The sequence below is a fragment of the Coffea arabica genome, chromosome 11e, assembly GCF_036785885.1.
Source record: "Coffea arabica cultivar ET-39 chromosome 11e, Coffea Arabica ET-39 HiFi, whole genome shotgun sequence".
Taxonomy (NCBI): Eukaryota; Viridiplantae; Streptophyta; class Magnoliopsida; order Gentianales; family Rubiaceae; genus Coffea; species Coffea arabica.
Genome location: NC_092331.1, coordinates 11,699,255 through 11,711,724, shown reverse-complemented (window position 1 = coordinate 11,711,724; position 12,470 = coordinate 11,699,255). Strand labels below are relative to the sequence as shown.

The 12,470-nt window shown below is 39.1% G+C and overlaps 1 protein-coding gene and 1 long non-coding RNA gene across 2 annotated transcripts; both read right to left on the bottom strand.

Moving 5' to 3' along the window:
• Positions 1-3,447: 3,447 nt before the first annotated feature.
• On the bottom strand, positions 3,448-4,805 carry LOC140021640 (uncharacterized). Its single transcript, XM_072072929.1, has 3 exons — positions 4,481-4,805; positions 3,685-4,391; positions 3,448-3,636 (listed from the first exon to the last, which is right to left on the bottom strand). Exons 1-3 carry the CDS (start codon positions 4,803-4,805, stop codon positions 3,448-3,450), a joined length of 1,221 nt encoding a protein of 406 aa, XP_071929030.1.
• A 2,642-nt stretch (positions 4,806-7,447) lies between these two features.
• Positions 7,448-9,373, bottom strand: LOC113717817 (uncharacterized). The gene is made up of 2 exons (XR_003454503.2): positions 9,118-9,373; positions 7,448-7,739 (listed from the first exon to the last, which is right to left on the bottom strand). It is a non-coding gene; the product is annotated as an uncharacterized lncRNA (long non-coding RNA).
• Positions 9,374-12,470: the final 3,097 nt, after the last annotated feature.

Below are 12,470 nucleotides of genomic sequence, written 5' to 3'. Positions count from 1 at the left end.
GCATAACCATGTAACGTGAATCACATATGGTGTGACAAACACCCGAATTGGATGACTTGTATTAGTTTCTCCTAGAGGACAAGTAGGTATAAAACTCTTTTTTAGCTTTTCCACTGGACAATGACATTATATTCAAAGTTCTTCCCAAAAACTAATCCATGTATGGTTGACGTACAAAATTCCAAGTGTCGTATTAATTAATCGCAAGACTTTGAAAAGTTTACGAGTATAAATGGACACCGTTTTGATGGATACATAATTAGTTTCAAAAATTGATTTAAGCTGATGATATATTGTCATGCAATCTGAATCTCAAATTTATTTGTGATGAAAAATAAACAAGGAAACCCAGTAATTAAAACCAACATGTTTAATGGGAATTTGACTCGATCATTTAAAACTTGGCCTTTATATGCTACATAGCTAAGCGATCAAGAGTTTGATCTTCGATAACATAAGGGCGTTAGTAGACCAATTGAACGGTGAAAATCGGAGTCCGTGCTAACTATATATATTTTTCCATAACCAAAGAAAATTATACATCCTTTCCCACTTTATTTTAGAAGCAATATATATATATATATATATATATATATATAACTAGTTGATTGCACCAATTGTTAAGTTTGAAAAATCATTAAAGGAAAGAAGGAAGTAATATAACACTCTTGTAGAATCAAATAACCTTCAAGATTCTACAATATACATTTTTTTAAAAAGGAAATATGATGTAGTATTATTCAAGATGCCCAAGAATACAATGCAGGGAGGAAGGCCGCGCCCTTACCTCCGAAACGAGAAACGAAAATTACAAAAGTTCTGCATATCCAGGGCCAGTAACCCTCTAGTACGACACGGTAATTGAGAAGCCCTAATAAAGAGTTCGAAGGAACCACACGCAGTACCGTAGGAAGCCAGTGAGTCAGCCACAACATTTCCCTCCCTGTAGCAGTGGTTGAACTGATGATACTGTGGAACAGCATACCGAATCGCACGCACAACAAGCTTAATGACCGCTGGACCTCCCCCTTCCCCCCATAAACAATTGATCAAGACGAGACAATCAGATTCCACAATTAAATGCAATATCCCCCTTTGTTTCCCTAGCTGAAGACCCAAAAGTAGCGCGCGCGCCTCCGCTTGCAAGGGACTTACCAGACCAAAGAAATCAGCAAAAGCCAGAATGAGCCTTCCACAGGAATCCCTATTCACTCCACCACCACCCCCACCTCGAAGAGAAGAGCAACCATCCGTATTCAACTTAAAGAAACCATCCGAAGGACACACCCATCGCACTAGAGTGGAAACTAAGGACCTTCGAACCTCGGACAACGAGTCCAGAATCTCCGCCCATTGAAGTAGTACCCTTGTAATGGTCGGAAAGTACACCTGGATCAACAACCACAGCTCATCAATGATCCATCCCCGAACCTGACCAACGGATATACTCCGCCCCTCAAATCGAGCCATGTTTCTAGCCCGCCATAAAAACCAAACAATAAGCAACGGTAGTAGACGGAATAGCCACCGCAATGCCCTCCCTTTGACAGTGAGCAACCACCATTTGTAGCATCGTGACCTAAAACAAGCAATTGAAGGAGTTGTAAAGCCTAGCGACTGCCCAAAAAACCCCCAAACCTCATTTGCTAACACCCCAGTAGAAAAAACATGCTGCAGCGTTTCCAAATTGAGGCAGCGAACAGCATTGACACCTAGAAGGGCCATGAACTTGAAACTTTGCTAACACATCATCCACTGGCAGCTGCTCGTGCAGTAATCTCCACATAAGAAAGGAAAATTTCGGCGGAATTAAAGAATGCCAGATAGAAGCAAATGCCCATGACCGAACCCTAGAGGATCGAACTACTTGATATGCCGATTTTGTAGAAAACTCCCCCGAAGGTTGTAAGGTCCAAATTAGGCCATTTGGAACCTTACCAAAACAAAAGAAAGAATCTGCAGCCAACTCTGCAACCTCTGAGGGGAAGGCAGCCAAGGCCAAATGATCCCATTGGCCCTCACGCAAAAAATCATAAACCCGAGCATTTGACGCTAAATCTGGAAACCTCCATGCCAACGGACCTAGCCCACTCCAATTATTCCACCAGAAGGCAATATCCCCCCTAGACAAATCCCATTTTGGCCACATCTCCATGGATGACCGAACCCCAAACATTCGTTTACCACTAGGGGAAAACTTAGGAGAAATAGAGATCTGATTTGGATGTAACTCACCAACATACTTAGCCCTCATGAACTGGGCCTAAAGCGAAAGTCCACATCTAAACAGCAACCAAAGCTTACAGGAAAAAGCTTCAATAATGGTCTGTAATGAACGAAAACCTACTCCCCCTTCTCCACGGGACGACATAATTTCTTCCATGCTAACCAATGACGCTTAAACCCAAACTCGGATTCCCTCCAAAAAATCGCGCAAACATCCGCTCCAACTCAGCTATTACCCCCTTTGGAGGCACTAATACTGCCAGAATGTGAATCGCGATTGAGGACAACACATGCTTAATAAGTAGAACACGAGCACTCATTGACAGCCACTGACCTCGCCAAGAGCTCAAACGCTGTGAAACTTTATCCAATAAACCATTGAACAAGGATCTCACCCTTCTCCCAGCATACAAGGGGCAACCCAAGTAAGTGACTGGTAGCTCTTTAAAAGAAAATCCCGTTGTTCACGCAATCACTCTACGCCGTACAAGCGATACCTTCCGTCCACCAAAAGCAGCTCTTAGAAGCATTCACCAACTATCCTGAGATTATCTGATATTTGCCCAATACCTCCATAACACATGCTAACGAACGTTTACTACCATTACAAAAGATAATGATGTCATCAGCATAGGCAAGGTGTGTCAACGGCGGACATCCATGGGCAACCAAGTATGGAGAAAATTGCCGGTCCTCCACCAAAGTATTCAAGCTCCTCAAAAGGACCTCAGCCGCAATGATGAATAGGGCAGGGGATAATGGGTCCCCTTGGCACAGCCCCCGAGAGGATTTGAAAAAACCACAAGGTTTCCCGTTAATAAGAACAGAGAAATGGCATGAGGAGATCAACCGCCAAATCATATCTATCCAGCACTCCCCAAAACCAAACTTCCGTATAACTTGAATTAAAAAACACCAAGAGACCCGGTTACACGCTTTGGCCACATCCAACTTTAGCGCAACATTTGATCCCCTAACCTTCTTTCCCAACGCTAAGCACATTTCCATAGCCAGCAATATATTATCAGAGATCTGCCTACCCTTCACAAAATCACTCTGCTGAGGCGATATTAGTTTAGGTAGAATCCCCTCCAAGCGCATTGCCAGCAGTTTCGATATGATTTTATTAACAAAGTTACATAGACTGATTGGCCTAAACTCCGAAAATGAGAACGCCCCTAGTATTTTCAGAATTAAAGCCAGCAGCGTCGATGTGTATCCCTAAGGCAGCTCTGCACCAGTGAAGAAATCACAAACCGCCCGACAGACATCACCCTTTACTATTTCCCAACAGGAAGTAAAGAAAAAGCCCGTAAACCCCTCTGGCCCTGAACAACTCTCCCCATTCATATGGAATACCACTTTTTTAACCTCTTCCTCAGTAGACACTTGTTGAAGAGCCTCATTCTCCTACTCAAAGACAATTGAAGGGATAGCGTCTAACCATGATTGATCTACCTGTACTTGATCAGATTGTGCCAAAACTTCAGCGAAGTACTCAACCGCCATGTCTTCAATTTTAGATAGCTCGTCAACCCAGACTCCATTCTTATCCTTCATTCGATGTATATAACAATACGCCCATCTTTGCTTGAACTGGCCATGAAAGAATCTAGTATTGGCATCATCTTCCTTTAACCACCGAATACAAGCTTTCTGATGCCAATATCTGGCTTCCTTCAACAGAGCTGCCTTGAAGTCACATTGCGCCTTGAGAAGCCGATGATGCCCTTCTTCCGTCGGATTTGCCTCTAAAGAACATTCCAATAACTGGACCTGCTCTTTTCCTTCCCGGACCTGATCAGTAACATTTCCAAAAGAATCCTTGTTCCATACCCGTAACGCATGCTTCACCGCTTTCAATTTCAAAAGCAAAACCCTAACCGGTCGGCCCTCACACTCCACCTCCCAAGCTTGACGCACCACCTTAAGGAAATCACCGTGGGACCTCCAAACATCCAAGAAACGGAAACTACGAGGACCTCCGCCAACAGCCAGGAAACAAGTTACTAGCAACGGAGAATGATCCGAAGCAACTCTATTCAAATGCGCCACTGCGGTATTAACGCCTAGATCCAACCATAACTGGTTCACCAGAACTCTATCTAGACGCTTCCAGATTCGAGCCCTTCCCAGACGATTATTGCACATTTGCACCATGTGAACTTAGACCCAGAGAAACCCAAGTCCGTCAAGCCAGCACCATCAGTAAAATTTAAAAAAGACTCTGCCTCAGAGAAACGAAACGGCCGACCTCCTTTCTTCTCCTCAGACCCAACAACAACGTTAAAATCACCTATGAAGATTGTCGGCTCTCCCAACGAATGCACCTTTGATAATTGCAGCCAGAACAGCTCACACTCATCTAGGTCACACGAAGCATGAATAAATGTTGCAATAAAGGAACGGCGAAAATAAGTATAGGCAATTTGCAACGCCAAAAATTGATGAGAAACCGCAACAATGTCACACTTATATTCAGCATCATAAAAAACCCAAATCCTACTTTCATCATTAGAGACACCAAACGGGAAACCCAGCTTCCGACGAACAATATCTAGATGCTCACACCCCACCATTGGTTCACACAGGGCTAATAATGAGATTTGATGTAGAAGTTTCAATTTTCTCAAGCGAGCTAAAGTAAGAGGTTTGTCCACCCCTCTAGCGTTCTAGAAGAGGGACTTAATCATGACTCCGAGTAGCAAAATTTTTGGGGTTGTGCACCACTTCTCTTTGACCTACGGTGAGTGACCTGTTGCCATTCATCTGGGTTCCTCAGCCCATCCACTTGCCGCCGCAAGTCATCCAGGGATGTGTCTATCACCTCAGTAGTCTTGCGAGGAGAGAGGTTAAGAATGCCAACCATCGAAGTTTGCGGCTATCCACCTCTGCCTGCACCCGGCCCCGCAAGCCTGTTTCTAGTTCAATTCTATCACTCGCTGGCTCGACACTACTAGCCAAGGCCACAACAGCATCTCGGACATCAGCATCAGTTTCACTGACAACCTTGTCAGCAAGAGTATGAATCAGTTGGTCTGCCGCAGCCTCTATCGCCACTTCAACCATTTCAGGAAGGCCTGAAGACACCCTATTCTGCGTCAAGTCCAAAACTAGGGGCGGTTGATGCAGAAGATCATCCATCACAGGTGCTACATTAGTTTCGCCAGCCGCGAGGGCCTGTCACACTTCAGATTCTAGCTGCACCAACACACCAGGAGCAGTATGTTCCTACTTATCATCCAGTGAAAACGAGCTGGGACGCCCCTCACTTTCTGGGTCCGCGTTGCCCAGAGCAACCAGAGGCTCGGGATGCTTCACCTGCAAACCCCGATCCAATCGTACTTCCCCCAACCCAGACTTCTGCGGAGCATCTACCGTCGATGGGCGGAGCTCAGTGTCGCGCCCCATTTTTTTAAAAAAATAAAATAAATGGTTTAAAAAAGTGAATTTTAATTCAATTTTTGATTGGAAAATAAATTTTTGATTTAAAAAGAAAATGGCCTAAATGGGACTTGCAATGCGACGATTTGGACCCAAATTATAGTTTAAAAAGGGTTTTTAAATAAAAAATCGGAGTCGCCACTTGGTATAGAGTTAAGGTGTACCAAGCAACCTAAAAATGAATTTTCAAACAAAAAGTAGAAAACCCTTTTTAAACGACTCCAAGTCAAAGAAAATCAAAGAAACGTGTTCGGGAGTCACATTTGAAAAAAGGGAAGGCAAGGATAAAATTCAAAACACCCTTTCAACCTAGCCAAAGCTAGTTGCGTGATTTAGTCAAAGATTTTTTTATTTTAAACTAAGAATTTATCACATTTGGACGTACTATATTAATGCAAACCCTACACCTAAGAGGGTATCGAAGAGGTCAAAATATCGTTTCAAAATTTAATTGGTGCCAATCACATTAATTGTGATGCCCAATAGGTATTCTTTGAAGATGCCACGAATAATGCAAAAATATGAGATTCTAAAGAAAGAAAAGAAAAATAATAAAGATAATTATAATTATACAAATATACACGACCTAAAGGAATGCATCATGTCGGGTATGGGGGACTAATGTTCGTGACTCAATTTTTCCTTCAATAAAGGGAATACGAGTGTGCTAAGGCTAGAAAGCCAAACTCGTCCATATCCCATACTCAAGGGGTGTTTCGCTATCTAATCAAGTAAATGCACTACCCTAATTTTAATTCTTAAATGAAATGCAAGTCTAATGTTATGTATCACGCATAGAGATATATATCTATAGGAAAATTTGGGATAAGGGGTATACATATACAGAGGAAATGAGGGGAAAGGGTTAAATGTATAAGGGGAACATGCGAACATGATAAAAGACCCTAGAAAGTAAAATATGCATGCGATGAAGTGATTTTACCACACGATCATGATCTAACGCTCGTAGGGCTCCTAAGGGTCTAGCGTTGGACTAACCCATATCTATGAATCCTCACTAGCATTGGACTAGTGAAAAAATCGGGAAAAGGGTCACAACTAATGTTGGACTAGTGTGGTATCGAGAAATGGATCACAACTAGCGTTGGACTAGTGTGATAACATGTTACATATTAATTATAACTAATCAAATAATATAAAGCATAATAAAGCAAGTAAACACATGCACTACAAGAAAATTGTTCATCAGTGACAACACAAAGTCATTACAGAACATACAAATATCGTCACAAATACCTTTTATTGACGACTTTTTGATCGTCACAAAGTCGTCACTAAATCCCCGTCGGTAAAAGTAAACAGTGACGACCTAAAATGTCATCACTAAATAGTTCTCATTAGTGACGACTTTAAGTAGAGCATTTTTGACAAAAGATCAAGTCGTCAATAAAACACTTCCAAATTGTCGTCACTAATGACAACTATTTAGTGACGACCTGAAATGTCATCATTAAATAGTTGTCATTAGTGACAACAATCCGGAAGTGTTTTATTGACGAATTGACCTTTTGTCAAAAATGCTCTACTTAAGGTCGTCACTAAAAAGCACCGAAAGCCATTGTATATAACTATTTTACTGACAACAATTGTCGTCACAAATGTAGCTTAGATTTAGTGACAGTCTCTGTTGTGACAAGGTGTTTTTATTTTCTATTTTGTCACAACTCTTTTTTGTCATTAGATAATTTCTCAATAGCTTAATAGTCATAATTTGGCCTGTAATCATTGCTAAATCATTGATTTTAAACAAACCATACAAATAAACATGAGCGATTGATAACCAAAAGTATTTGCATTAGATTACATGGTAATAATATAGCATTCTCAAATGCCAAATTCAAGTGTACATTACCCAACTAATGCCTACAAAAATAACATTTGTCCAAAATATCACTTGTACATAAGGTACATTTACAAAAGCAATCACAATTTAAGAAATTGAAGAACATCTAAATGAACCACTCCATGAGCAAAAGGCAATTTTGTCTTCAACATTCTTCAACCATAACCGTAGATATCTTCCAAAAGCTAGTATGAATAGCATTTATCTGTCATAAAAGAGTAAAAGAAGTAGGTAAGGGGAGGAGTACAATAATAAAGAACAAGTAATGAGACTTAGATTATTAAGACAAAAATTACAATTCATTAAGAACCTCATATAATTTAGGCCCACATATTACAACACCAGCAAGAAGTTAGAAATCACAGTCCAATCTATACAAATACAACACTGCATAAGCTCAACTAAAGAGCTCTCTAAAACAGTTTTTTTTTAATTTTCTTTCGTCTTCTTTAAATAGCTCAACTTATTGAACAATTAAATTGGACTCCCACAGTAATTATTGTTTAATCTTTATGCTTTTGGTTGTTTATATATTAAAATACAGAAAGCAACTTATTGTACGAGGTGTGAATACAGGAGGTACTAGCCCTCTTTGATTTTAGGAGTTTATGCTTCATAAATCACGAAGGAAACGATGCCTCTGTAGGATTAAACTGTGCAAAGAGAATGAGCTATTTGCCTCACAATGTGAAAGTGAAGACCATCTAAACAGGTGAAACCAATCAAAGTTCACAAACGCCCCCTTTGCATTATATTCATTTCTTTCAAGTCACTACATAGGCAAAAAGAAGATTGCTATCCATGCATGGTCTGTCGCTTGTACTTGGAAATAATATACTATTGCAGATGAACAATCAGATTTTTACCTCTCTATTGATAAACTAATAGCACTATATACATGATACCTAGATATTTCTCAAAGAATAAGTTCATATAACAATGATGCATAACATCAGCCCCAAAAAATGTTATTACACAACCATCAGCCCCATAACCATATCCATAAACTACACAACCATAACAAAAAATAGTCCACAATGATGGATAACATCAGCCCCAAAAAATGTTATTACCAGCTATTACCAAAAAATAGTCCACAATGACCACAAGTTACCAAAAACTACACATCAGCTATAACCATAACCATAAACTACACAACCATAACAAAAAATAGTCCACAATGATGCATAACATTAGCCCCAAAAAATGCTATTACCAGCTATTACCAAAAAACAGTCCACAGTGACCACAAGTTACCAAAAACTATAGATCAGCCATAACCATAACCATAAACTACACAACTATAACAAAAATAGTCCACAATGATGCATAACATCAACCCCAAAAAATGCTATTACCAGCTATTACAAAAAAACAGTCCACAGTGACCACAAGTTACCCAAAAACAGGTCACATCAGCCCCAAAAAATGCTATTATCAAAAACAGTCCACAATGATGCATAACATCAGCCCCAAAATCAATAAGTTAAAGGATCAGAATAGCAACAGTTCACATTAGTATTGTAATTCAATTATTCGTATGAGAAGGATGCATTACCAGCTATTACTACCAGATGCATTACCAGCTATTACTACCAGATGCATTTCCATTGCCTTGGTTCTTGGACTGCAATTCTGCTCGTAAAGCCTTAAGGAGTTCCTGCATTTCAAGCTGCTGGTTTTGCATTTCAGCTTGTTGATTCTCAAGCCTTTGCATCAGCTGCTGTTGAGATTGGACTTGAACTTCCAATTCAACTGATCGTTTCTCAGCTTGTTCTGCCCTTTTCTTGAATTCTTCTATCTCTGCAAGTTTTTGTGTAATTAAACTAGCCTTGGAGGGGCCACGCCCACGTACATATCCAGTTATACGCCCAATCACCTCAATACAGATGTCTTCTTCGGTTCGATTTACACCACTAGATTGAGCTTCTAGCTGTAAGTCCTTCATTTTGCTCTACAATCATAGGTTTGCTATTATTGATATATGCATAAGAGACATGAAGCATTGGTATTCAGTTGAAAGTGATATTTTTCTTACCAGTTTTTCAGCTGATGTCTCGTCAACCATAGCATTCTTCTTTCGACTAAAATGTGTCATGTCATAAAGTTCAATTGGTCCAACTGTCCTTCCCTCCTTAGCTTCCTATTAGCAAAACAGGTTAAATAACCCAACCACACATCATAAATGAACTACTTTACACGTTTACTGATCCGGTCATCCTTATGGCGTAAAAATGATTTTGTTCCAGCTGTATGGGCAGTTTGCTGCTTTGATCTGTTCAGCTTATTTCGCTCACTTAAGGCCTACAATTGTCAATTCTATCTCAAATCTAGATAAAAAAAGAGACATTGGCAAAGTATATAGCAAATTAACAAGTATGTGCTACACATACCTTGAATTCTGGACTACAATAGTAATCACAAAGGTAAATCCAATCTGATTCTTCCACATATTCTGGTTGACGTGCAAGAGCTTCCTCCTTAGAGCCACATTTTTTTGAATAGCATGTGAAAATTATAACGTCGAATTCTATACTGTGAATTTAATTGCTTAATTAAAGCTGGTTTCACATGCTCTCCTCCATCATAAGTGAAACTATTCTGAATTAAAAATAGAATGACATATCAAAATCAGAAAAAATTAATGGACTAATTTAAATTGCGTCCAGGAAACCAAAAAATACTATGATAGCAGATTCTTACATTAGTAATTCTTAGCAGTTGATCTCTATCATCTTTAGGAAGCTTGCCCCATTTAGGTGCATTCCACTTGCCATACTTTCGAATAACGCAGCTTGCCTCTGAAATGTATCGCTGAGCACCTTCTCCAACTAGTCTTCTACTTATTTCAAAAACAGTAATGTTCACCTTTTTTCCAGCTTTCTTTTCATTTGATAGTGCAATATTACGCGTATATCCTCTTTTTCTTTTTAACGTCACTTGGTCTAGTAGATACAAAGTAAACAAGACCATAAGTGCTAACAATAGCAGCCATGGCAGTAATTAGTTAATTAGAGTAGAATTACACGTAAAACTGACATACCTGAACCGTTTGACTCAAGGTCTTGTATACTTTCAGTTTCATTGCTTTCACAACCAATAGCTTGATTAGATCCAACATGCTGTGAAGTAGGAGTTCCATCAGTTTGCATCCCAGCAGCTTCTTGTGATGTCATTCCATTGCCTGAAGATTTTTCAGCAATCTGTCTACTCTCAGCTTGTATACCTGAATTTCTTGTAGCATTTTCTCTAGCAGAGGATGCACTAGGAATCTATAATCTAGCAATTTAAGCCACCATTATACAGCGACATGTAAAAGTTGAATCAATTGCTTTGTCATAAACCAGTTTATCTAAATGGCAGATTGAAAAAAATAATAACTAACCTCAGATTCATCAAATAGACGGATCCTAGAAGACTTTTTTGTTAATACAGGTTCAGTGACATTGCTTGTCTTGGGAATTGCACTATTTTTTGGTTCACTAGCTTGCTACAATAACATAAGAATGCGCTTATCAATTGTAACTAGTTTAGGATGATAATTGCTAGTTTAGGAAAAAAGAAAATATCTGGAAATGACTCTTGTTTCTTTACCTGACAGCTTACATTTTCTTCAATTTGCTCCACAATTCCTCGCCCAGCATCCCGACTTTGTCGTAAAGTAAATTTTCCCTTCTTCCCCGGTCCAGCCATCTATCTACATAATCATATAATGCAAGCACCACCAAAATCGTAAACAACACAAGCAACCATGACAACATATCATAAACTACAGAAAAAATACAAGACAAAATTTGATTAAGAATTCAATGAACAACATTGTTTAATCTAATTCATAGTCATCGATTTGTACAAATTGTTCATTTTCATCCTCAGAATTGAATTGTTGCTCAATTTCCTCATCATTATCAATAAAATTGTCATCCAATTGCCTTGCACGGCTAGCTGACAATTCTATAAAAAACATAGCACCAGCCTCTATCCTTTCTTCAGTTTGCACATCTCCTCTCTTCAAACTGACCAACTCAAGATTTTCTTGTACACCAATCAAATCTTCATGATACTCTTCTTGGTAAGCCTCTTCGTTATCAACCAAATCATCTTCATGCTTCTCAGGAACATCATAAGATGAGCGTGGACTAACTAACTCTACAACATGCCAATTACCTCCAAGCTTCATATCTTGAAGATAGAAAACTTGTTCAGCTTGGGATGCTAATATAAAAGGCTGGTCTGAGTACCATGTTTTTGACATGTTGATGCTAGTGATATTGCTCTGCTTGTCTACTTTGATTCCCGAATTATTTCTCAAGTCCCACCAATCACATTTAAACACAACTACTCGATTTTGAGTAAATGAGTATTCAACCTCAACTATATCAGTAATTATACCATAGAAGTATGTTTCTTTATCAGCATGCTCCCCCTTTACCATAACTCCACTATTTTGTGTCTTTCTTTCTCTTTCCCGAGCCTTAATGTGGAATCTAAATCCATTCACATTACAGCCAGCAAATGTATTGACTCAAAAATCAGGTCCTCTAGCCAAGGACAACAATTCATCAGTACATTCTCCATGTGCATGTGTATACATGACCTACATTAGCCATACCAGATTCTTTAATAGTTTACTAAAATAAAAAGTAAAGGAAATTGACAAGTTTTTAACATCTCTTCCAATACTTACACGTTCTTCAAACCACTTTGGAAACTCCGAGTCTAGCCTTTGCTGTACGCTCGATAAATTTTGCTTTTCAAGAATTTGTCTATGCTCCCTAAATTTGTAGTAGTAGAAGTAGTTACATATTCTATCGAATGACTTTAATTACAAGCAATGAAGAACATATTATAGAACACGGCATAGATTTAACATTAAAGTATATTATTACCTCATGTAATCATCTACTTCTTCACAATTTTTCAAGATGAACAGGTG

What these genes read in the sequence shown, in the direction of transcription:
- LOC140021640 (XM_072072929.1), bottom strand. Translation starts at nt 4,805, where the DNA reads ATGGTGGGGTGTGAGCATCTAGATATTGTTCGTCGGAAGCTGGGTTTC. An exon ending in GTCTGAGGAGAAGAAAGGAG is followed by an intron (nt 4,392 to 4,480) that starts GTCGGCCGTTTC and finishes TCTGGGTCTAAG; the next exon opens with TTCACATGGTGCAAATGTGC. An exon ending in CACAATCTGATCAAGTACAG is followed by an intron (nt 3,637 to 3,684) that starts GTAGATCAATCA and finishes GTCTTTGAGTAG; the next exon opens with GAGAATGAGGCTCTTCAACA.